This window comes from Nycticebus coucang, chromosome 5 (genome assembly GCF_027406575.1).
Source record: "Nycticebus coucang isolate mNycCou1 chromosome 5, mNycCou1.pri, whole genome shotgun sequence".
NCBI lineage: Eukaryota > Metazoa > Chordata > Mammalia > Primates > Lorisidae > Nycticebus > Nycticebus coucang.
Genome location: NC_069784.1, coordinates 40,483,585 through 40,508,575, shown reverse-complemented (window position 1 = coordinate 40,508,575; position 24,991 = coordinate 40,483,585). Strand labels below are relative to the sequence as shown.

Genomic DNA, 24,991 nt, shown 5'->3' with positions numbered 1-24,991 from the left:
AGGCCCAATTTTTTTTTTTTTTTTTTTTTTTGCAGTTTTTGGCCAGGGCTGGGCTTGAACCCACCACCTCCGGCATATGGGCCCAGCACCCTATTCCTTTGAGTCACAGGCGCCACCCTATACCTGAGGCCAAATCAAGAGCTAGTAACAGAGGTCAGGGGAAGATCCCAAAGAGGGAAATGAAGTTCAACGGCTGCTCATTCCACCTGCACAGTGTGGTGTGGGGATGAAGGGTACATGTCCTGGGGTCACAAGACCTGATTTAGGGCCTAAAGAGACCACTTTATTGGCCTTGGGCAGGTTACTTCACCTCTCCCTGCCTTGGTTTCCTTTTGTATGACTCTATCTTCTAGAGATACAAGGATTAAATGTTAGAGGTGCTTAGCACGTTGTCTGACACATGGTAAGCACGTGTCACCCATTACAACCATTATTAATTCTCCCTCAAGGCTTTTCTCTGTCCACATCTTCTGTTTTAACAAAAAAGAGCCAAGAAAATATACAGACATGATCGAATGGAGCAGCCTGTTGGACTTGAGCTGACACAAGAACCCGGTGTGCTAAGTAGGAGAAAGAACCCCTTGGTGCTGGCCAGGAGAAGCTTCTGGAATATAAGGCAGGATAGTGGCAGACAATTTGGTGAAAGGATGGCATCAGCTGAGACCTCAGGGAAAGTAAGAGATGGGTAATCGGGAAGCAGAGGGAATGGATCTGGTAACTGAGCACAAAAAGAAATAGCCAGAAGCTCAGCTGAAGGCTGGTGGGCGTGAGGAGAGTTTCACAGGGAATCCAGGTGGAGAAACCATCATTCACTAAGTTTCTGCTGATATTAGAAACTCTAAATTATAGTGAACAATTTAACCTTCACTGCACCCTGACAGGTACCCTGATTTTTCAGATGAGGGAAAAATCCCTGATGCCCAGGGAAGTGAATTAAATTTACCTAGTAACTGGCAGAGATTTAAGTCTGGGTCTGGCTGCCTCTAAAACACCCAAGCCATACTCTGGCTGGGCAATGATAGCCTAAATTCAAGGGACCCTAAGCCAAACCAGCCCTGCCTTCTAATCATCATCCTCAGAGCTTCCTGAGTTCTCTGCCCTCCCAGACCTCCCCCTGCAGCTCTGGGTAGGCCCCAGGGCTTCAACCACACAGCATAGACATCCAAAATGAAGCCAGAATCTCTCAGAGCCCAGCCCTTGCAGGCTCTCAGGACTTCTTTCATAAGGTACAGGCATAGATAGGAGGCTTGCCCCAGCAGGGAGGGTCCAGCAGCACCTTCCCCATGCTACAGCCCCTCTAAATCCAGAGCTCCACATCTACTGCAGTCTCCAAGAACCGCTATTTGGTGTGCCTAGCTTGTTATGTGGCTCCCAAAAGCCACTCTGGATTTTCTGACTCCCTGTCTAAGCAGAGGGCAGGACAGGTCTCCCACACACATTCTCCCAGAATCAAAGGGCAACTTTGTGCACCCCAGGAAGCTGTGAGCTGCATTCCCCAATTCAGAGTCCTGTGGGCCAGCTGGCTTCCTGAGTTCTGGGAGGGCCCTTCCCAAGGTCAGGTGTCCCCCAGCCTTCCCTGTCTGGGGCCCTGGAGGGACAGAGTGGAGAGAACCAGCCCTGCCGTTTGGCCCATTCCTGCAGCTCTCCCGCGTGGGGGCGAACACAGCCCAAGTTTCTGCCACTGCTGACTGCACTTACTGCATTTCCCTGCGAAGCCCAGTCTTTGCTGGATAATGGGGAGGTGAAAAACAGCTGAAGGAGGGGCGCGCCGCCGGACAGGGAGCAAGGAGGTCTGCAGGTCCTATCTGGCAGCATCATAATAATTGCAACACATCTCCCACAGGGCTGGATCCCTCCTTCCTCGGGCCTGGGATAGTCGTTATTATTTCCTCCTTGTCTACTTCTTTACATTGGCAGTAGCCTCTCAAGAGCGCTCCTCAATTCCCTCCGCCCCCTCCAACTCTCGGATCTGGGCAGCACCCAGCTGAGCTCTCCCCGAAGTTCTGGTTAGTAAGCTGGGCTCTGCCAAACAATGTTTTCCTCGTGGGGTGGGGGCCGAGGCCCAGGGACCCAAGTAGGTGACAATCTCCGCGGCGGCGGCGGCGGCGGGCGCTGCACTGTGCCGGCTCTGGCCCCCGCCGGCCCCTTTAATTCGAGTTCTCTGTCGGGCCAGGTGCGGCGCTGCGTGGCGCGGTGCGGCTGCGGGCGGCGGCCGGGCGCTCCGTACGCGCCGCCCGCGGGACTGCAGAACCGGCTCCCGGCTGGCCGCCCGCTGCCGGGGTTCTGCTGGCGCTGGCCGTACCCCAGGAACATGGAGACTCCGGGCGCCCATCTGGAAGGGTAAATTGGTGTCGGGCGTGGGGCTGCGCGTGCTGCCTCCCCTGCCGGTCTGCAGCGTCTGGAGGAGCTGCGGGGCACCTGGCGGCGCAGCCTGCAGCGCGGCGGGCTCGGGCTGACTCCTGGGCGGGCGAGCCTATGAGGACCACTGCCTTCTGCTCCGCGGGTCCCAGGCAGGGGCAGGCTAGGGGGGCTTGCTCCTTGCGGAAAAAGAGTGTACGGAATGGGCTTGGGACCCTCTAGGGTGTGCGGGGCGGAGGGCACAGAGAGGAGCTGGTGGATGGTGGAAGTGCAGCTGACAGCATAACCATGTCTGGTAAATAGAGCTGGTTAGTAAGTCCCGAGTCACTTGGGACGACCGGACTGCATTCGCCTCTCCGGCACGGAATGAAAAACAGTGTTGCTGCAGAGAAGGGCTTTTCTCCTTCGCTGGGGCCGTGGGCTGTTCGGAGCCCCCGCGCTTAGCAGGCAGCTGAGATCTGGGGCAGCAGCCTACTCCCCACCCCCAGAGTTCAGGCTCCAGTGTTTATGGGTGGAGATGGAGACTAGGTGGTCCCTTAGCTGGACCCCGGAGGCAGAAGAATTGGACTGAGCTCGGCCCGCAGCGGGTGCTGACCGCGCTGGCCAGGAGGGGGTTAAGGTGGCGCTAGCGGCCTGGCCAGTTGGAGGATCTGGTCCTCAGCGCAGAACCCAGAGCCGGGAGCGCGCCCGGCACAATCCTGAACAGAGCCCGGGCCATGGGGAGAGGGGCCAGACCCTCCCCGCCCTGGGGCAGGCGGGATTGGGTCGGCAGGGGGCCAGCCCGGAAGCCGGCTTCCTTCAGTCTCCCCCTTTCGCAGCTGCCAAGCTGCCTAGCAGCCAGGCAGGCTAGGCGTTTGTTCTGCGCTCCCTGCCGAGGAGATGTGAGGGATTTTCTCTTGGGGAGAAATCATTGGTGGAGTGCCTGCCCAGCTCAAATGCCATCCGGCTCAGAGGGAGGCCTGCGGCCCAGGGACCCCGGAGGGAGAGTAAGTTCATCCAGCTTTTGAACACAGGCGACCTTGTTGTGTGTGGGGTCTCCCTCGATGAGCTCCGAAGAAGTGTATGGGGGTGGGGGGAGGCTGTTTTTTCCAAGACTCCGCTGAGATCAGAGCTTATAAGTCAGGCTGCAGTGCGCTAAGCCCTCCCCTTGGGAGATGCTGTGTCCGAACATGGAGGGAAAGGAGGGTACTTTACCCAGAGTCCCTCCGGATGGCAGCTGAGGACTAGGGATCTGGATCATCCCAGGGAGGCCCCTGGAGGAGACAGACCCAGCCCAGCCCAGCCTGAAGACTTGTTCCCTGGGAAAAAAGTGCTTTAAGCTGAGGGGAAGCCTGCCCAGAAAAGGCTAGGAGGCTGACGGTTAGTTTTCAGGCATGACATCAGAATGGAAGGTGGGCAAAGGCGCTTGTCACTTCCAGAGAGGAAAGATAACAGCACCCTCCTAAATTTTGGCACCAGCTTCCCAAAAGCCCTGGTTCTACCTTGCTGCTGTTTTTTCCAGGCAACGTCACACCTCCTGAGGACAGCCAGAAGGACTCTAGCTTTTGCTGAGTTTTGCATCTTGCCTTCTTCCTTCCAAAAGCTCCAGACTCACTCTTGGCTATCCTCGAGCCCTCCATGCCCCTGGCCAGGTGCCCCACTGCCCCTCCAGCCCAACCCTAGAGCTCACCTCCAGGACCTGGAGTCTGCCCTCCTGCCCAGAATGACTCACCATTATTTCTAGCTCGAGTGAGAAGATGTGATGGGGAGTTGGGCTGCCTGGTTTTGTATGTAGGATTCCTGCTGCACCTGATCATCTCTGCAAGGAAGAGCTTCAAGTTCCTGTCTGGCCAGGTAAGTCAAACTATCATTTAATAACAGCCAGGGTAGAGTCACCGGGGTGGAGGACAATGAGGAAGACCCAGGCCCAAGATCCCACACCATGAATACCTCCCAGGGTTCACATGTGTGTGAAACATTAGTGCCATGCCTGGGACTGGCGATATTCTAACATGCTGATAGGGGGTTATGCTCCTGTGTGGTGTAGAGGGGCCTGTGCCAGCCACCTTCCCCAATGCAGGGCATCCTATAGCTTCCTAGAGAGATTGCTGCCTGCTGCCCTCTGACCCCCAGACAAGTTACAAGGTGATAGTGAACTTTGTTTTTTTGTTGTGGTGGTGGTGGTTGGTAGTCATGTTTCTGAACTTGGCTGAGAGATGGGAGACAGAAAGTGACAACCCAGGTTGGGCTGCCAGTGCTGAATGGTCTCATGTCCTTAACTGCCTCTGTCTTTCAGCTAAGTGAGGCTGTCTCTCCAGCTCTCAGAGAGATCTTGGGGCTGTCCTGCAGAAAACCCAAACCAATGCTTCTGTGCTTCCTGGGGCTGTTAGCAGCACCCTGAGCTCTTTGCCACCAGGCAGCTGGAAGGTGTAGCACAAGGCCCTTCTCTTGGTCCCAATTATGACAGTGGCCACTGGAGACCCAGCAGACGAGGCTGCAGCCCTCCCTGGGCACCCGCAGGACACCTATGACCCAGAGGCAGACCACGAGTGCTGTGAGAGGGTGGTGATCAACATCTCAGGGCTGCGGTTTGAGACCCAGCTAAAGACTTTAGCCCAGTTTCCAGAGACCCTCTTAGGGGACCCAAAGAAGCGAATGAGGTACTTTGACCCCCTCCGAAATGAGTACTTTTTCGATCGAAACCGCCCTAGCTTTGATGCCATTTTGTACTATTACCAGTCTGGTGGTCGATTGAGGCGACCTGTGAATGTGCCCTTAGATATATTCTCTGAAGAAATTCGGTTTTATGAGCTGGGAGAAGAAGCAATGGAGATGTTTCGGGAAGACGAAGGCTATATCAAGGAAGAAGAGCGTCCTCTGCCTGAAAATGAGTTTCAGAGACAGGTGTGGCTTCTCTTTGAATACCCAGAGAGCTCAGGACCTGCCAGGATTATAGCTATTGTATCTGTCATGGTGATTCTGATTTCCATCGTCAGCTTCTGTCTGGAAACGTTGCCCATCTTCCGGGATGAGAATGAAGACATGCATGGTAGTGGGGTGACCTTCCACACCTACTCTAACAGTACCATCGGGTACCAGCAGTCCACTTCCTTCACCGACCCTTTTTTCATTGTAGAGACCCTCTGTATCATCTGGTTCTCCTTTGAATTCTTGGTGAGATTCTTTGCCTGTCCCAGCAAAGCTGGCTTCTTCACCAACATCATGAACATCATTGACATTGTGGCCATCATCCCCTACTTCATCACCCTGGGGACAGAACTGGCTGAGAAACCAGAGGATGCTCAGCAGGGTCAGCAGGCCATGTCACTGGCCATTCTCCGTGTCATCCGGTTGGTAAGAGTCTTTAGGATTTTCAAGTTGTCCAGACACTCCAAAGGTCTCCAGATCCTAGGCCAGACCCTCAAAGCCAGCATGAGAGAATTGGGCCTCCTGATATTCTTCCTCTTCATTGGGGTCATCCTTTTCTCTAGTGCTGTCTATTTTGCAGAGGCTGATGAGCGAGAGTCCCAGTTCCCCAGCATCCCGGATGCCTTCTGGTGGGCAGTCGTCTCCATGACAACTGTAGGCTATGGAGATATGGTTCCAACTACCATTGGGGGAAAGATAGTGGGTTCCCTGTGTGCTATTGCAGGTGTGTTAACCATTGCCTTACCGGTCCCTGTCATTGTATCCAATTTCAACTACTTCTACCACCGGGAGACAGAGGGAGAGGAGCAGGCCCAGTACTTGCAAGTGACAAGCTGTCCAAAGATCCCATCCTCCCCTGACCTAAAGAAAAGTAGAAGTGCCTCTACCATTAGTAAGTCTGATTACATGGAGATCCAGGAGGGGGTAAACAATAGTAACGAGGACTTTAGAGAGGAAAACTTGAAAACAGCCAACTGCACCTTGGCTAACACAAACTATGTGAATATTACCAAAATGTTAACTGATGTCTGATTGAAACCTATTAACATACTCACAGCTCGGTGGAACTAATGCAGATATTGCATAATAGCCTGCATTGTAGTCAGTGTGTTCTACGGTGTGTATATGGTTCTGCATGGAAAGCAATAGTCGTGCAAGTGACTTTTGATTTTTTGATTTTTGATTTAGAACACAGACTATCTACCATGGCTTTCATGCAAATCCTCATCACTGGCTTATGGGTTTCCAAAGGCAGGAGGCACCTATCGAGCCAGGATTTCAGAAAGACACATTGAGGCCATCTCATCTCCAATACACAGTCTACCATGTCATTGCCACTTTTCCTTCCTAATTAAATACACACAACACCCAGGAGGGCACTCCCTTCCCCACATCCCACCACCCCATTCAAGCCCACCTGCCCCTTCACAGAAGAACACCATCATGGCGTAGCTTCAAAGCTCTGGTGATAATTCAAAAGGTCATTCCCATTTTTGCATTGAAAAGAACACACAGTCCTGTGTGTTGGAATTACTTTCTGTGTCACAGGCTGGGGTTTGTGAATTGCAGTTGCCAAGTGGATGCTCCGGAGGCTTGTGTTTCGTAACGGAAAATGCTGCATTCTGCTTTTTCTCTGCAGTGTCGATGCGAGGGAAGCCCGGGGGGGAGGGATAGTTAGTTTGATCAAATATGAATTGTCAAGTTTTACATTTGTTTTCTTAGGCCTATGGGGAGAAGCTAACAAACCAAGGAATCTCTCAGCTTCAGATTTCACCACTTTTGTAGGCTTCAGGGTCACAAAAACATGTCTGACTTCTTCCTCTATACTGGAGTGTGCAGACATCTGCTTTCCTAGTGATGTGGCCAGCTACACTGACATTGCAGTGAAATTTACCAGTGATGCGATAGAGCTGCATGGGTGTTTGTTGCATGACTCAATATTTAAAACACAGGAGATAACCTATTTTCCTAGTAGCCTACACAGTATTAATAGTTAGAGTATTAGTAGCCTTGGAATGGCATTTAACTGTTTTTCCCCCCATTGGAAGGCAAAAGTCTTCCACCAGGAGAAAAAAATAGACTATTTAGAAGGGAACCAAAACTTCTGCCCCCCCCCCCACCTCAGCCCATCCATTCTTGTTCTTCCAAATGGAAGTACAGACCTCTACAAAGCCAGGAGAATTAGTGGGGAAAGCAGCATCTGAACACCTCACGTGACCGCACCTTAGGAGTTAACCTAGTCGTGGGTGTGACAATACCCTGACCAGGGCATCGGGTCTGTGGATCCAATGTATATAAATATATATCAAGTATCTCTCTTTCATGCATTCCTCTACCTAGCTAGCTATAGGAAAAATTGCATTTGAGCATTGTATAAGCTTATGCAATATTTTTGACACAGGGCAATTTATGCATGTATTTGACTATGTGCACTAGAGTGTGTGTGTATATATACACACATGTATATATGTGTATATAATGTACATACACACACACACACACACACATATATATATATATACTCATTCTCTGGAGTTCAGGTTCAGGAGCAAACCCACTGCTTGGTGGGTTGGCTGTCTGATAGGCCTAACAGGTTAATGTGTCTCATTGGTAATCCCACTGGGCCTGGGTTTGCTGCCATTGCCTCAGACACTCCAGTCTCCATGGATTCCTAGACGTTAGAATTGTCTTTCTGCCCTCTATGTGCTGCAGCTTCAGTTTCCCACGGCTGAAGCTTGTCTTAATGAGTGCACAAGGGTCCCGTGGCCCTCACAGTTCCAGCTGTCCTGGGCTGGATCACCCCGGGCCTGCTCTCTATAGTCCATCTTGTTAATCATCTCCATTCTCATCTTTCCCCACACCATTTGGTTTTTATTATCCCTTGGTCCTGCATCAATCTCTTTCATGAACCTTTCCCTAAGAAGCCAGAATGGATGCCCTGCTTTGAAACTAAGGACACCAAGGAGTAGGACTCCTTGGGACCAAATTCCACTAATCTGGACTTAAATGGAGCTTCCTCTCTGTAGGAATTCCTGAAGTCCAGGACCAAGGGATAAAGTCCCTAGATGATCCAAAGGTACCATTTGGATTGCCAGATTCAAACCCTGTCCTTATTAACTGGCAACCAGAGCTGCTTTTAGAAAGAACCAAAGGATGGGCAAAGAATCATCTCCCAACCCCCAGAACAGGTAGACAGCAAACAAGTATTGTATAGCCTAAAGTGGGGGAATGAGTTGTCCTTGGGATGGGTTCTAGGGGGAAGAGAGGGCTTTTACCTCATCAAACTGGGATGCTTTGCCTTTTGACATAGTGGCTTAAATTTCCCAGAAAGTGAATTATAGTGGTCAGGCTGTCCAGTGGGGGCTCCAATCGAGGTCTCAATGCTGCCTAGTTAGCACTTAAAGTTGTCTTGGGGGGTGGGGCACCAGCTCAGGGTGCTAGGCTCAGGGTGCTCATTAGTTCCTGGTCACCCACATCCCCAGGTGTCTGCAGGATATCCCGTGCCCAGCACAAAGCCTCCATGCTTCTCTTCCTCTTCTTCATGGGAGGTGGTGCTGAATTTCCAAGGCATGGGATGGAAGAGACAGAGACTTTGGAAAATTGAAGGTCAAGTTACCCCTATCTGAGGCCTAGGTCAAAGGGTAGATATCATGGTGTCCTTTGCCAGACTATAAAATGTTGACACACATACACATCCACCACAAATACATAGATACACAAATACATTGCCACACACAAATGCAAAACATACAACATACATGCAAAATACACACAGGTGAAATTAAAGTGCAGACACAGAAATATGTATATAACTATAAACAAAATATTCACATTTAGCAGAGACACAGAATGTACTTACCAACACAGAACATATACAAAAGACCAACCACATATGGCTCTTCCACATACAAATACACAACCAGCAACTCAGATGCAAAATACACAAAAACTACATGGACGCAATGGATATGTATACAAAATATACAAAGAATACCTTTGTTTCTACACACAAAATACATATTCAGTGTAAAATGCACAATGCCCTCACTTATACTAGGCATACAAGATACAGCACATGCCTAAGAACGTATACACACACTACACTGGAAATGTGGACATAGGTCCATCTCTCTGCTCCCACAGTCATAAATAATGGGCACAAATAAAAGGTCAGATTTAATCATCTTTCCCTAGCTTGTTTCTGCATCCCTCAATATCTTTCCCAAGGAATCTCTTCTGTAGTCTCTTCTCTCACCTCCAGATTTCAGTCCTGAGAAGTCATCCATGAGGTTTCAAGCAGAAAGATGGGCCACCATGTCAAGCAGATTTCTGATTACAACAAGGAACCTCATGGGGTTTCTACCTATTCATCTTCTTCCCACCAGAAACCCAGGTGCAGGCTGAGAAAGGACCTGGGACAGCTGGCAGATATAAACCCTCTTGCCATGGCTCTTCCTTCAAAAAATAAAAACCCACAGACTTCCCAGTAGCCTAGGCTCCCCTACTCCCAGCACCTAAGATCTTTGCGTTCATCTCTTAAAAGCAGTGATGGTTCAAGAAATTGCAGGATCCTGGGCCCAGAAGCACGGGGAGATGGTCCCAACATTAAGTCCACAGATCCTATTGCTCCTCCATCCTCAGCAGCTTTATTGTGGGCTGGGTCAGGAAGTCGAGACCCTACACAGACTGTCTCTTAAAATGAGCTGCTTTTACTTGCTTGTGGCATTTCACTTGTGCTTGGGCACAATGGGATCAACTCCTGCTGCTTCTCTGTGGGTGTTCAGTTCCAGACATGCTGGGACTCCCTCGCGCCCTGCCTCCTGTCCAATTGCTGTGCCCAGAGGAAACAGCAACCCAATTCATTTTAAGTAAAATGTGATTGAGAACATAAACCTAAGACTAAACAAGCAAACAACAGTTTTTAGAAGGTCTAATTTTTGTTGTATTTCTAAGCCCAGACGTAAATGCTTTCTAAGATCGCCCACCGTTTTGGATTCCTCTTGGAGGTGGTTCTTCCCACAAGTAGGCAAGCTGAGAGCTGAGTGCGCTTTGGCAAAGGCTTCTTCACCTGAAGTGGAAGTTAGGAGTTGTAGTCAGACCTCAGATCAGGCCTCACAGTCCCTGCTCCTGTGGCTGTCCCAGGTGTGTCCCGTCTTCCCTCCTAATGAGGGTCGCAGCTCCCAGTCCCCACAGAGGAAGCAATGGCCAGCAGGGAAAGGATATGGGTCCAACACTTGTGCATTTATGGCACACACTTGGACTTGTATTTCCCTGTCAAGATGCCAATTTTCCCTTTAGCTTCATCAGGTGCCTCCGGGGGCTGAGACTTCCAGAAAATTGGAGTTTTGAGGAGTCTGAAGGAAAGAAGCCCTGGAAAGGTGGAGAGTTTATCAGGAAGAGATTTAACAAATTTTAATTAAGAACGTGATTAAGGCTGTGCGCTTTCTGGAACTTCAGTGATAATTGACAAGCTCTCTTCTTTCCTCTCTGGTTATCTCTGTCCCTCTCAGCTGGGCTTCTGAGGATGGCATTGGCACACCACCAGGAGGTTAGCCTTTTAACGGGGGTCCCGAGGGAGTGGGCTTCCAGGCTCCATTGGCGTGGTGTGGAAAGAACATCATGAAAGCTGTGATGGCCTGAGCCCTGGGTGTTCATCATGTGGCTGCCTCGTGTGGAGGGCTTCAGGACTAGCTTGTCCCATCTGTTCTCCCTGGTCCCTCATTACATTGTAGTGAAGCCTTTGGCCAACTTCCTCATGGTCAGCCATAAAGTATCAGTTGACATATCGCATGTCAAGAGAGAACAGTATCCTCTGAAGAGCCTCAGGGTTGGAGCTCAGCACTGCCCACCATAGTGAAGAGAAGTAGAGGCTGACTTTCCCCAAAGGACATATAGAACAGTGTGCAAAATGCATATGGAGGTGGCACCACTACTCTCCACCCATGGCAGGCAAGGAAGCACAGTGCTTTGACTTGTTTACCCAGGAAAGGGGATGATGGTGCTAAGCTCTGGTCTCCAGGGCTCTCCTGGTGCCCATTGTCATAACCACCTGCATCTGGGTGATGCATGCTTGATCTGAGAGGGCTGTAATGTCCAGGGTGCTCCATGGTTACACAATAAAGATTCCCCCAGCCTTGGCAAGGCCTTCATTGCCAGGTTTGAACTCATGACCTAGCCTCATTACCATCATTAGTCACCTGAACCAACCAGCAGAGAGGTAAATGCTGGGAGCTATCTCGATAGCTGTTGGGACCATCATCTATATCTTCAGACTTGGCCCTGTCGAGACCAGCCCTGTTCCCCTCCTTAAGGCAGTAAGTAGGGACAGTGGAGGTGGAGAATCCCCTATAAGCTGATCTCTTCCACGAACTAATCTAGTTCACTGTTCCCTCTCTGCTTCCCTTCCTACCAAACAACAGCTTCATCTCTCATAGTTTGTGCTTGAATATTTTTAAAGAGGAAAAGTGCAATAAAATAAATAGTGACTGTTTTCTTTAGCAATAGCTCTCTTCAAAATCTTGCTCTCAGGACTGAAAAGCAACAGATAGTACCTGGATTATCAGATAATGCCCTTGACTTCTGGGCATTCATTTGCAGTCTCGTAGTTCCCTCTTCTTCCCACATGTTCACGTGACTCCTGTCCTCTGAGGTCTTGCCTCCTTCTGGAATGGACACACATGCAGAGTTACAGCGTACACAGAAGGAAGGCCTGTGAGAAAGCTTTGTCACTCTGTCGCTTTCCTGCGTGCACCTGTCTCTGGTATCTCCGCCTCCCCCTTTCTGCCTGCCCTCACACAGCATCCTCGCAACCCCTAGGCACTGAAACTGAGTTTGACCTCATGCCAGCTCAAACTCACACTCAGCTCAAAGCCCATCTTGTTAACTTTCTGTGAGTCTGGCAGGGTATACTGGAAGCCTGCAGGAAAGCGCTTACCAATAGATAAGATAAAGCATCCTGAGCCACTACAGATCATTTCCATGCACTAAAAGCCATTACTTGATCCTTTTGCTGTCCTTCCCCCATTCCCCAGGGAGCTGGATGCTGAGGGAATGTGTCCTGGAGATTTGCACCTGGCATCAGTAGCCTCGGTGGATTTGGGGATTGCCCTCTGAGTCTCCTTCAAATAAGCTGACTGGCTTATCCAAAAGAACTCTATAAGAACTTGGAAGGAAGCAAGTTCTTGTGGGTTGAAGTAGAGGCCTACAGGGATATGAAATTAGGTGTGCAGCTGCACAGATATTTGCACACATAACTAGGGGCTTCAGAAGAGTCCCTTTCCTGGAACATCTGTGAGGTTAAATATTCAGACCAGACAATCAGGGAAGGTTGGCAACCCCAGGGTCCCATCCCATTCCTTTTCTCCTCTACCTTGCTGTACACACGTGTACAGCAAGACCTCATTTTACGCACAGGGAAACCTCAGGGAAGGGAATGTCCTGGTTGCTTTACAATTCTGGTTGAGTAGGAATCGGAAAACACATCTAGTTCAACCTTTGTTATTGAAGAAAATATTTCCTAAGTAGGTTGGCATAAACTTTCCTGCCTTAGTAAGTAGACTGTTTGAAGATGACAGAAGACCTTGCATTGCTCAGGGTCAACATTCTAAACCTCAGTGCTCATTGTACAGAAATGGAGATGGAGAAGACCAAAGAGACAGGCAGAATGGCTGTTGGCTGCAAGACAGACCTGGAAGTGGGCCATGAGGGTGCATCCTGGCTTATCAAATAGCACCCTTGTTGTCATTTGCCTTTTTCTACTGAAAGTATAGTAAGCAAGCATAAATCTTGTCAATCAAGGTTTTGGTTAGTTGATCTTGAATTATTAGAGGTTTTCCATATATACATATATCTGTTTGTATATATATGTATAGTATATGTATATATGTACACCATTATTTCAAAAATTATATATTGACCAATTCCCTTAATTTCACTCGTGTGGAATAAATTTGGCAATCCAAGGAATAAACTGCATTTATTTGAATTTTTAAAAAGACTTTCCTTTGCATTCTTCCACCTCTCCAGGTCCTCTCTTTTTCTTCTGCTTAAAGGCCTCTCTAGAAGGCTAGTCTTTCGTAACAGAAGAACAGGCTCCAGGACCACCCCTTTCCTTTCCCACCCAGGGGCTGCCTGACTCAGGGGTGAAAGGGAAGTCCGATCTAACTGCCAAGTGCTTTAGCCTTTCTTCTGTCTGCCCTAGTTGGCTGTAACCTCATCACGGAGGACCATAAAAGTATTTCCAAATTTTGTAGCTTTGGAGGGGAGTGGAAAGCTTGAAGACATGGCAAAGGACTGGCCTATTTAGCTTTCTCTCTGTCATTGGTGGTACCCTAGGTTTGAGTCTCATGAAACCTGAAAGTAAAATTTCTAACGAAGAACTAAAGAATGTCTCTACCACATGGAAGGTGAAGCTTGTGGCAATCAATGGAACTAACAACCCCAGTCTGTTGTTGATTCTGACCAAACCTGGGTCAAGGGTGTGAGCAGCTGTAATTCAGTGGCTCTTTGGAGGTGAGCTTTATGCACCATTTAAGAAACAGCTGGGTGCAAGCTGAAACATGCTTTCATTCTCCCTCTTGCCTGCCAGTGTGTTAGACCCAGGGGAGGCAGTTTCTTTCAGCCTCACCTACTGCATTGGACTGGGTGCGTTCTATCTGGATGGGGTGGGAAAGAGAGATTCTTCACTAGTATCTGAAGTGATAGAAATGGTGCAGGGGTGTCTGCCATTTCCTCACACTCCCAGAAGCCCTTCAGTCTGGCCAGGCGGGTCATGATCAGGCAGTAGAAACCCACAATCCAGATTTGGCATGACCAGGTGGTAAACTGGGGCAGCTGAGGCAGCCCGTCTGGATGGCTACTTCTTAATGCTGCGTGAACCTCCACGTGGAAACTGGCATAACTTTTTGTGCTCCTCTGCACACCTAAAATAGTCAGATCTGTTCCAGATGAGTTTGCAGCTGAGAACTCCCTGCATCATTACACTGATGGATGCACAGGGCAGGTGTGATTACATAATAATGTGGACAGCTGCTGCAGCAGCTAGATCATCGAGGGCAGTGATGGTAGGACTGCTGGTAGCTATCCAGAGGACTTGGTCTTGGGCCTCTTCTCAGTGTTCATGAGAGGCCTCTAAGCCCTGATTCTCCTTGGAAATGATTCCCTAGACGCTGACTGTCTTGTTTGTATGAGTGCATAAACACTCTGGGCTGCTAGAAAAAGCAAGAGGAGGAGCTGGGAGGAAGAGAATATTCAGAGGCTCACTTTGGTACCAAACATGTCAGCTGCTAAAATTGCTGCCTTTTAACTTACCAAGGGTAGGGCAAAGACTTTGACCTGCCAGGTGGGGCTGGAAAGGAGCAAACCAGCTCTAGGCTAATAAATGGGATAGAAAAGCAAGAAGAGAGGACTGGCTGGCTTTGAGGGCAAGGCCGAGTCTCAGCTCCTGAGGGTTTGAACATGCTCTGTGCTTGCCCCACTTCTGCCTTCACGTGGGATCCAGCGACCCAGTTTCCTTTTGTTGTCGTGCTTGGATGGTTCCTTCATTTGAAGGGCCCCAGGAAGCTGGAAAGTCCCATGATCGAGCTCTAGCCTGCTGAGCAAACAATATCCCAGCCAAATTGGCCTCTTCCTGGTTTTCTGCATCCCTGCACCCCTCTTTCCACTAAGGGTAATCTCGGAACAGTCAGAATTAATGGTGCCAGCCAGCTGAAGATTTTTTAGTTTTCATCAGGGACGTAGCTGTAAAGCTCATGAGTGGAAGATGCTATTTCCCTTGCCAGACCTGTGTGCTTATGTGCTTATATAGGCTGTCTCTGGAGATTTTATATATTACATATACATATCATGGAAATGGCCGCTGCCCACTTAGGCTCACACAGCACAGACTGTAGTTAAGGTCTGCACTGGCCTCCTTGGTGTTTGTGCATGATTTTGCAGCTGCCCTCCCATATCTTGTGTCTCTAATAACTGCTGAAAACTCAGAGAGGCAGATAAATAAGCCTCTTTGGGATCAATAGCAGAAGGAACTCCACTGCTGATGGTAAAGCTTCGTAAGGATGATGCTGAAAGGGAACTAGGGTCTCCATGGTGATAAGAGGCTGGGGACCAATGGGAGCTGAAGGCGGAGCAGGACTTGTGAGGAAAATTCATGGGAGTTGGGAGTCATTTAACTATTTGTTTGCTTCATGAAAATTTAGACACCAGCTTAACTACATTGCACAGGATATATTGATATTATCATTCTTGCTGACATATTCTGGAAGCTTTCAGCCCCACCAACACTGCCCCACCCAGGACTTCTGCAGCTGAGAGTTCCTGTGTCAGTAGGGTCTGATATTTGTACATAGGTTATACATATATGTGTACATATGTGCCTCAATGAACATTGCCTGTCCACCTGATCATGGGTGTACATAGACTTCATACAGCTCCACAATTTTTTGTAAATATTGACACAAGTAAATAAGTATATAAATATATATTACTGAGGATTTATTTTAACATCATTCTGTGTGAAATGAAGAAAATAAAATTTTTGACAGACACTGATGGGTTCCACCTTCTTTCTTGACTCCTTGGATTATCATCCCTACAAACATGCAAGTGTGCCCACCTCACCCTCACTCATTGTCTCTGCAGACATGAGGGCCCAGCCAGACAGCAGGATAGGATAGCAGAGGGCTCTCCTGGATGCATCAGGGACCACCTTGGGTATGTGGTCAACCTGCCTTTGACTCAGAGCCCTGGTTAAGATGAAAGGCCAATGCAGGGTATGCGGGTGGGGGGAGGGTGTGTTTGTGACCTCCTCACCCATTGCACTGGCACTTCCTATGTGTTCTGCAGAGCTGGGGGATGTGTAGGGAGGGAGGACACAGTTTGAAGGCCAGAGGCAGTCTAGGAGTCCTTTAACTGCAGTTGCACCCACCTTGCAGGCCTTGTCCTCAAACCCACCCAACTTCTGCCCATGACTGCTTGTGCCTAGGGCTCTGAATCAACCATGAGGGAGAAAAACACCTACCTTTGCCTTCCTGAGAAGGAGGGGCCTGTCTCCAGCTGTCCACAGCACCTCCTTAGAGGAGGTCCTCACACACACACACACAGACACACACTGCTGAGGCACAGTGTCTGAGGAATCTGAGGGCTACTGTAGCCAGACTCCCCAGCATTCAGGAGGCTCCAAAGAAGCCATGGTGCAATATGACCACAGAGAAGTCCTTGTCCTCAGATACCACAGGCACATTCCAGCCCTACCCATCCCCCACCCATACCCACCCTCATTCCTGGCCCCTCCCCAACCCAAGTCTCTTATTAAAGGTCTCCAGCTTTATGCCTCCAGTCTGCCATGCTCTGCCCCTAGAAAACTGACCAACCAAAGTAGCTGGTCTCTCCACCATGATCTCATCTTCACCAGGGAGTGTTTCTGGGCAGCAGGTACAGAAGTGACAAGGGAAAGGGTAATAAAGAGACAAGAACCATTTGGGACAATTGCTGTAGCCGCAGCTGGGTATTTCCTCCAGCATGGGTGGGTACAGTGAACTATTTAAAAGAGCTCTAGGCCTCTGTGGAATAGCCCCAAGCTGACTGATGGGGCGGGGCTTCTTGCTCCAAAGAAATAGAAAACTAAGACAGGCTCCCAGGCCTTCTTCCTGCCATTTTTTTCTGCTGGACACGAAACTCCTACCTCCAAGGAGCTGAGGGGTGAGAAATGGTGAGAGTTTTGTCTATTCCTGGCTGTTTAGATCTTGTTTGGTAAATAGGGTTAGATCTTGGTAGGTAAAAGTAAGGGGGAAAGCGAGGGAAACAGAGTAGGGATGTGTGGAAGCTACAATATCAAAGTCTTTATTCTTTTTTTTTTTTAAAGATGGGGTTTTACTATGTTGTCCAGACTGGATTTGAACTCCTGAGCCAAGTAATCCTCCAGTCTCAGCCTCCTGAGTAGCTGGGACTATAGGCATGCACCATGCCTAAAAAGGTTCTCATTCTTCTCTCTACTTTGGGGGGAGCTTGGCTAGTTCAAGTGTAGAACATCCATGTCATTTATGCACACTAATCCTTCCCCTCCCAGCCCGTGTCATCTGCCCAATACACTCTTCACCACAAAGTCCAGAACCCTGGGCCAGTAGCTCCCAATCAAGAAGGGGGTGCTTGATGAAGTGGGTATAAGGGGGAGATCCCTCCTAGTCCAGGGGCCCATGCTGTGGACAGGAGGAGCAAAGCTGTATTGATACAACTGAGAAACAACAATAACCCTGGAGAAAGAGAACAGCCCTAGAGCCAAGGCTTGGGTTGAACCCCAGCTTCGTTGCTCACCAGCTCTGTGACCCTGGGGCATATCTGTTTGAACCTCCTTCCAGAAAGGGAATCACAATGCCTACCTTATCTTGTGAAGATTAAATGAGCACATGGTGCATAGTAGGAGCCTAATAAAAATACGTGAATGTGTCTCTTTCTTGGATTCCCAGACCCTAAAGATCCCGGGATTCTGATACCCAAACTTAGATGGAAAAATCGAAGCGTTTTCTTTTTTTCTTTTTAATTGTTGGGGATTCATTGAGGGTACAAGAAACAGTCAAAGAATTTTTAATCTTTTCTGGTCCAAGGTTCCCGGGCCAAGGAGTACACACATTAACTCCAGAGGTTAAACCTCCCCAAATTATGATATGTTAAAGTATGGTCATTTTTCTGTGAGGAATGTTTGCAGCTGTCCTTGGCCCCCACGTTAAAACTACTGATCAAACTTAGACCACTCATCTTCTCTCCAATGTCCAAGAAGGAAAAGTAATTTTCCCAGAGTCAATTTCACTTATTCAAAAAAATCATTTATTAAAAAACTATTTCTGCACCTGATGCTTAGGTACTCTGTTGTGAGTCTTCCAAGAGGGGAAGACACAAATTCATCCTCAGTGAGTTAGTGGCTGACACAGAGCTCCTGCCCCAAGACTTCTCTTTTCATTAATCTGTCCCTTTTGCAGTAGCTGTGTCTGGGTCTCAGGCCCCAGAATCTAGACCTAAAATCTCCCCAAGGTCTTTTAGCACAGCAGTCAAGAAGAACCACATATTTTGACATGAAATTAATGTTATTTAAATGTATGCAAATGAGGCATGTCTGCGTCTTTTTGATCCTGGACTAGGGCGTTTCTCAATGGACTGTCAGCTCTCTTTATCTTCTCCCTTTTGTTCCCTTGGGCCACCACCTCCATACACACACTCTTAGGTCAGGAAACAACACTCTCACAAATCATTGGCTTATCAAGAAAAGATCAAAGCTCTTTAGCCTTGTACCTATTCCAACCTGAACACTAGCCAAGGCTCAGGTAGTCACAGTGGTGGCCAAGGTATCCATGTCATTGGGACAGCAGAGATGGCCACATTCTTGGATCCCCTTTGGCTTGTATCTCACTCTGGCCCTACAAAAGACTTCTAATCTCCAATTCTGGAATCAGATTGGCCTTCAGGTGTAGCTGCTCTGACTTACCTGAGTTAATGGCCCATGGTCAAGGTGCCAGCCCATCCATGGATACCTTAGCATGGCCAGCATCTTTGCTCCAGGTGGGACCAGACCTTCCAGAAACACTGTCCCCCTACCCCCACTTCTGTTCCCTCATCTCCCAGTGCCCCTCCCACCCAAGGTGCTTCACATGGCAGCTGTGGCTGAATGAAGCTCACCTTTTCTTCCTGTCAAGAGTGCCTGGGGGAGAGACACACCTCTAGAAAGACACACACATGAACATACTCAGACCAATACTCACAAAGTCCTAGGACTGGCCGGGGGTGGTGGCTCACACCCATAAGCCTAGCACTCTGGGAGACCAAGGCAGAAGGATCACTTGAGCTCGGGAGTTCAAGACCATGTCCAGCTAAGTCACTCTAAGCAAGAGTGAGACTAAAAAGGTAGAAAACTTAGCTGGACATGGTGGCAGGTACCTGTAGTCCCACTATTCCGGAGGCTGAGGCAGCAAGATCATTTGAATCTAGAAGTCTGCGTTTGCCATGAGCTAGGCTGATACTGAAAGAACCAGACTAGCGCTATCTTAGGAGTTAAGTTTCGCTCCCCCCAACCCCCGCCATTTCACTCAGTAAGTTTCACCTTCCAGGCAAGCCCAGGCAATTCCCCGGAATCATGAGACAACTGACAATCTGGAAGTGCCCCCTTTGTTTCAAGCTGTGCACGCCCACCCACTGTGTGGGACCATAAAAACCCTCTACTCCAGAGCCCGGGGCTCCTGGCTTGGATCCGTTGTAACGGAGACCCCAGGAGTCCAAGTTCGAACTTGCAATAAAACGGCTTTTTTGCTTTTGCATAGGACTTGGCTCCCTGGTGGTCTTTGTGGGGGATTTCAAGATCTGGGCACAACAATACCACAGAGCACTCTATGCTGGGCAACAGAGTGAGACCCTGTCTCAAAAAAAAAAAAAAAAAGGCCCATCATTCTTCACCTAACCTTGGGCCTTTGACCCTTGAAAGCTATCATATCAGACTCCTGCAGTAAATCCATGAGATCATAGTCACTAATCTCAGTTTTTGGACGAGAAAATCGAGGCTCAGAGATGCAAAGTAATTATTGCCATACTCACACAACTAACGAGAGGCAAATCTACAATTCAGATCGCTTCAGCTAGAAGCCATCTGTGATGGGTAACATTAGGTGTCAACTTAACTGCACTGATGGATGCCTCGACGGCTGGGAAGTCTTGCTGCTGAGGGTGTTTCCAGAGGAGGATGGCCTGAGTCAGTGGACTGAGAGAGGAAGACCCACACTCTAAACCTGGGTGGCACCCTCTAGTGGGCTGGGATTGTGGCTGAGACCAAGCAGGCAAAAGAAGGGGGCCACTTAGCTTACATGGCTTCCTCCCATGTTCTCTCTCCCTTCTGGAACAGAACATCTTTTTCTCCTCCTGTCCTTGGACATCAAACTCCAGGTTATGAGGTTTTTGGACTCTGGGACTTGCATCCATGTGTCCTTTCCGGGGCTTTCAGACCTTTTCCCTCAGACTGGGCTCTTCACTGCAGCTTCACTGGTTGTAAGATCTTTGGACTTGGACTGGCCAGGCTACCGGCCTCCCTGGAAGCCACACAGCCAGCCTCTCTGGTCCTCCTGCTTACAGACAGTCTATTTTGGGACTTTGCCTTCATAATTGTGTGACCCATTTCCCCCTGATAAATTCTCTCTATACATGGCCTATTGGTTCAATCCCTCTGGAGAGACCTCACTAGTGCACCCTGGAAGCCCTTGGTGTGAAACCACATCCACTATCCTGGTGGGGTCGGCACTCAGCTGGCTTTCATAGTGACAGACACTGCAGCAAAAGTCACCCCAGACTCCAACTCTGTCCCAACCTTTGGTCTCTGGGAGCCTCCAAGAAAAGTAGGAATGAGGCACCTTGGGGACAATCAGGAAGCCTTGGGATTATGAGGTGTAATGGAATAGGATCACCCCCCCTTGGGTATTTTTATCAATAGGATTCACGAGGCTGCAAAGTGTGAATGAGCAATAGCTCTATTAAAAGTTCCTGAAGAAGCTGTCCTCTCTCGGGCTCAGCTCCTGAAAGTGAGAAAAGGAAGAAGCCTGGGAGCTCTGAGCTCCTCCCCTTCCCCCCTCTTCTCCTTGAATTTTTAGGGTCCAGGAAGTGGACAAAGGGATTGCCTTCAGGGCTACTTTCCTCCTCCCTCTGCAAGCTGACCCAGTCTCCACCTTTATAAGCAAAGGAGGGGCAGGGATAGATGCGCCTCCCAGGGCAGCCTGAGGGCAAAGTGTGGGTTGGAAGTCACCTGACATAGTGCCTAGCACCAAGTAAGTGCCCCCTCAATGCCACCTTCTGTTCTGGGGGAGAAAGTGCCCATGGAGCAGGGAGGCCCTGCTCTGGCCCAGGTCTGCCTTGGGACCCCAGCTCCAGCCTTCTGTCTGAGTAACTGAGGTCAGTGACTCTCGACTTCCTACAAAGTGGGATGATTTCACCCACCTCGAGGAGTTTTTGTGGGAGAAGGACCTCAGGGATCTGAAGGGTAATCAGTATTTAACAAATGTTGCTGAGTGCTAAGGACTCTTCCCTGTTGGTAAGCTCCTTAATTCACTCAACAAACATCTGCAGAGCACTGCTGTGAGCCTTGCACTAGGCTAGGCTTTGGGGAGCAGAGGTAATAAGACGCCAACCTGTGTCAAAAAAACCTCACATAGTGAGTCCACTCTGCCCCCAGAGGGGAAACGTAACAGAAGAATTAATCAGGGAAGGGGGGAAAATGAATCCTGATAAAGATAGTAGCACATGAATAGGCTCTTTTGAAATGGGTGAAGAATAAATGAATGATCCTATGAGCGAACAAATACAAGCCAATGCTTATACTATACATACTCTGTGCCAGGCCCTGTTCTAAGCACTTTACATACACTCACTAATTTAATCCTTACGACTACCCTATGTGTTAGGCACTAATTATCCCCATACAGAACTGAGGCTGGGAAGGCTTACTTAACTTTAAAGGCAAGATTTGAACCCAGGCCATTAGGCTCCAAAGCCCATGCTTGCTAACTCTCCCTGTTACTCATGACCCATACTCCAAAGAAGTTTCTCATCCAGTGACCGTCACAATATATCTAGGTGGCATTGTTTGGGCAGGCATCATTATCCTATGTTTACAGACAAGGAAACCCATGGTGCTGAGAGAACACACAGCCAAGAACACACAGATAGAGACAAAGAAGAGAACTCAGGTCTGTTGTCACCTGGTCCGTGCTTAACTTCTCCTATAGCTGCCTCCCAAGAATGAGGTGAGGCAGGAGAAGGCTGAGACCCATAGCATTCTGGACTGTCTGGAATGGGTGCTGGAGATCAACTAGACTAATTGCTTTATTTCATAGGTGAAAGGATTGAGGCCCAGAGAGGGACAGTATCTTGCTTCAGGACACACAGTAAATTGGTAACCAGAATGCTAGTCTACTGGCTGCCAGTCAAGCCAATTGCACCATGCTTTTCTTCAAAAGAAGTCAAGGGTCACAGCATTTGGCAAGGCAAAGGTATGCTAAGTCAGGCAGCATGACTTAAGCCCCTATCATGTTCCAGCAACTCACTCAATTTTATGGGGAATGCAAAGAATTGCATCCCCATCCTTCCTAGCCTAAGTCTATATATCAGTAACCAAAACAGAGATCCTGCTCTCCTAAACTTGACATTCTGGTTAGGGATGAGTGAGGAAAAAATATGGTTAGGAGAAATAAAGCAAGATGAGGAGATGAAGAGTGAAAGCAATAACATTTCTATGCAAGGTGGGCAGAGAGGGTCTCTTGAATAAGGTGACATCTGAGCAAAGACCTTCAGGAAGTCAGAGAGTTAGCCATGCAGATTTATGTGAGAAGCTCATTCCTTGCTCAGGGAGTTCAAGGGCAGAGTCCTTATGGAGAGGCAAGAGAGGCATGCATTGAGGCCAATAGAAAATGAAGTTTGGGGAGGGGACTTGCACATCTTGTAGGACCTCGTAGGCTACAGAAAGGACTCTGGACTGTACTGTGGTAAGGTGGGAAGCCTACGTGGCTTTTCAAGAGAAAAGAGTTCACTGGACTTGCTGTTCTCAGATCACCCCAGCTGCTATGTTCTGAACAGGCTGTAGGGAGCAAGGATGGGATCTAGGAAGCAACAATTACAATCATGCAGCCACAGACCTGCATGGTGGGAAGCAGTTGGACTCTGGATATATACTGAAGGTAGAGCCAGTGGGATATGCTGGTGGTCTGGATATGTGGTGTAAGAAAAACAAAAGCCTCCCAGATGACTCCAGAGTTTTGTCCTGAGGACCTGGTATAACGGAGCTACCATTTCTTGTGATGGAGAAATCCATGGAAGAGTTTGATCAAGTGTTCACCTACCCACAATGTCCATCTAAAATTCTCACCTTATCATCTCACATGGTCCTAACAATGGAGAACTGAGTACTGAGCCCTTGAGCCCTGAGAAGGGGGCTTTTCATTGCCACAGACTAAATCAAGACAGCCCCTCTCATGAGACCCCACACCATCTCACCCTCACCCAAACCCAAACTTTGCTTCTGCCTTCTCAAAGGCAAGCACTGGTCCATCCTGGGAGCCAAGGGCTAGGGCCCAAGCAGGGTCAGAGCCCAGATGGCCAGCCGGGCCTGGCCCTGATTTAATTATGAGATCAATCTGACCAGCTGCCTTGCCAGCAGGAGTGCCCCTGGGTTTCAACTTGGCCAGCCCCTGGGGCGTTGCTCCCGGCTTGTCAGAGGGAGTTAGCCTCACATATTGCACCCTGAGTCCCATCCAACAGGCTGGCTGGCCCTGCCACTAGCCACCGGGAGCCTAAGAAGGGTCTGGTCCAGACCAGACCTAGGCCATGGGATTTGGGGGCACTGAGCCTACTGGGACTTGAACATCTAGGGCTCCTGGGAAAAGAGAAAGACCGTGAATAATGGACCTGATTCTTGGGGAGCTGGCAGAGCAGTAGTATTGGGGGGGGTGAGAGCTGATCCAGAAACTACGCCCTATGCCCATAACTCAAACTAGGAACACAGTGGGGCCTCCAGGGAAGCTGATCTCAGGTGCCCAGGTTCACTGTGAGTGATACAACACGATACTTTCAAACACCACTCAGGGACCTGGGTGGGGTGGGACCTACAGAGCACAGAAGTTCAGGTCTTGCCCTAAGGATCAGAGGGAAAGAGAAAGGGACCAACAACTCCAGGCTGGATAAGGTGCCTTCCTCAATTTCCTTCCTATGCTCTCCCTCGCTATTCTCCAAGTACAGGGACACAGCATCTCTCTACAGCCCCAAAACAGGGCCATAAACAATCCATTAGGGCCCGCCCAAGAATGAATGTCACACTGATTTTCTAGCCAGAGCCTCCCCGTCAGGCCCACAGTTACCTCTCCCAGGATTCTCTCAAAGATAAGTTGCAGTCCTTGTGTCTACCCTGTTGTAAAACTGCTCTTGGAGCTTATGTGAGCTGGATCAGCTGAGAAGAAATAGGAGCAGCAGCAGGAAGGGAGCTTGGTGATCATCTGACTCATTATACAGGTGGGAAGACTGAGGCCAGAAATAGGAAGGCACTTGTTTAAGAGCACAGAGTAAGTGGGTGATAAAGCCAAGAACCCAGGATACTGGACTCCTAGTCCAGCACTATCTCCATAATCCATCATTTATCAGCAGAGTCACGTGACCACCCCCTTCCCCCATGCTCCTCCCAGTCTCAACAGCCTCATGGAGCAACCCTCACCCCTTAGCAATTCCCTTTAACCTTCCTCCATCTCCTCTCCTCACGGTCTCCAGTCAGCTTCCTGATCAAGCACCCTCCCAGATAGGAGCTGCAATGATCCTTGCTCCAGGATGCTCTTGTGTTCCTTTATTATACCCTGTGTCCTTTACTTTTTTTTTTTTTTTTTTTTTTGAGACAGTGTCTCACTCTGTTTTCCAGGCTGGAGTGCAGTGGTGCAATCATAGTTCATTGTAGCCTTTAAGTCCTGGGCTCAAGCAATCCTTCTACTTCAGCTCCCAAGCAGCTTAGACTACAGGTAAATGCCATGAGGCCTGGCTGATTTTTTTTAATTTTTTGTAGTTACAGGGTCTTGCTACCTTGCCCAGGCTGGTCTCAAACTCCTGGCCTCTAGCAATCCTCTTGCCTCAGCCTTCTAAAGGCCTGGGATCACAGGCATGAACCAGCACGCCTAGCCCCTGTACCCCTTTTATCCCTTTATACTGCTTTTACACATGCAGCTTCTCA

At 49.1% G+C, this 24,991-nt stretch overlaps 1 protein-coding gene across 3 annotated transcripts; it reads left to right on the top strand.

Moving 5' to 3' along the window:
• The first annotated feature begins 1,857 nt into the window (after nucleotides 1-1,857).
• Nucleotides 1,858-6,426, top strand: KCNA2 (potassium voltage-gated channel subfamily A member 2). 3 transcript variants are annotated; one of them, XM_053591917.1, is made up of 4 exons: nucleotides 1,858-2,006; nucleotides 2,174-2,340; nucleotides 3,860-4,191; nucleotides 4,634-6,426. In XM_053591917.1, exon 4 carries the CDS (start codon nucleotides 4,798-4,800, stop codon nucleotides 6,295-6,297), a length of 1,500 nt encoding a protein of 499 aa, XP_053447892.1. In that variant the 5' UTR covers nucleotides 1,858-2,006; nucleotides 2,174-2,340; nucleotides 3,860-4,191; nucleotides 4,634-4,797; the 3' UTR covers nucleotides 6,298-6,426. The 3 variants fall into 3 exon arrangements, with proteins under 3 accessions (XP_053447892.1, XP_053447891.1, XP_053447894.1); XM_053591916.1 differs by lacking the exons at nucleotides 1,858-2,006; nucleotides 2,174-2,340 and adding an exon at nucleotides 3,126-3,344; XM_053591919.1 differs by lacking the exons at nucleotides 1,858-2,006; nucleotides 2,174-2,340 and adding an exon at nucleotides 3,635-3,717.
• The last annotated feature ends 18,565 nt before the right edge of the window (nucleotides 6,427-24,991 follow it).

Bases quoted from the DNA above. Each gene is read 5' to 3' on its own strand.
- KCNA2 (XM_053591917.1), top strand. From the start codon at position 4,798: ATGACAGTGGCCACTGGAGACCCAGCAGACGAGGCTGCAGCCCTCCCT.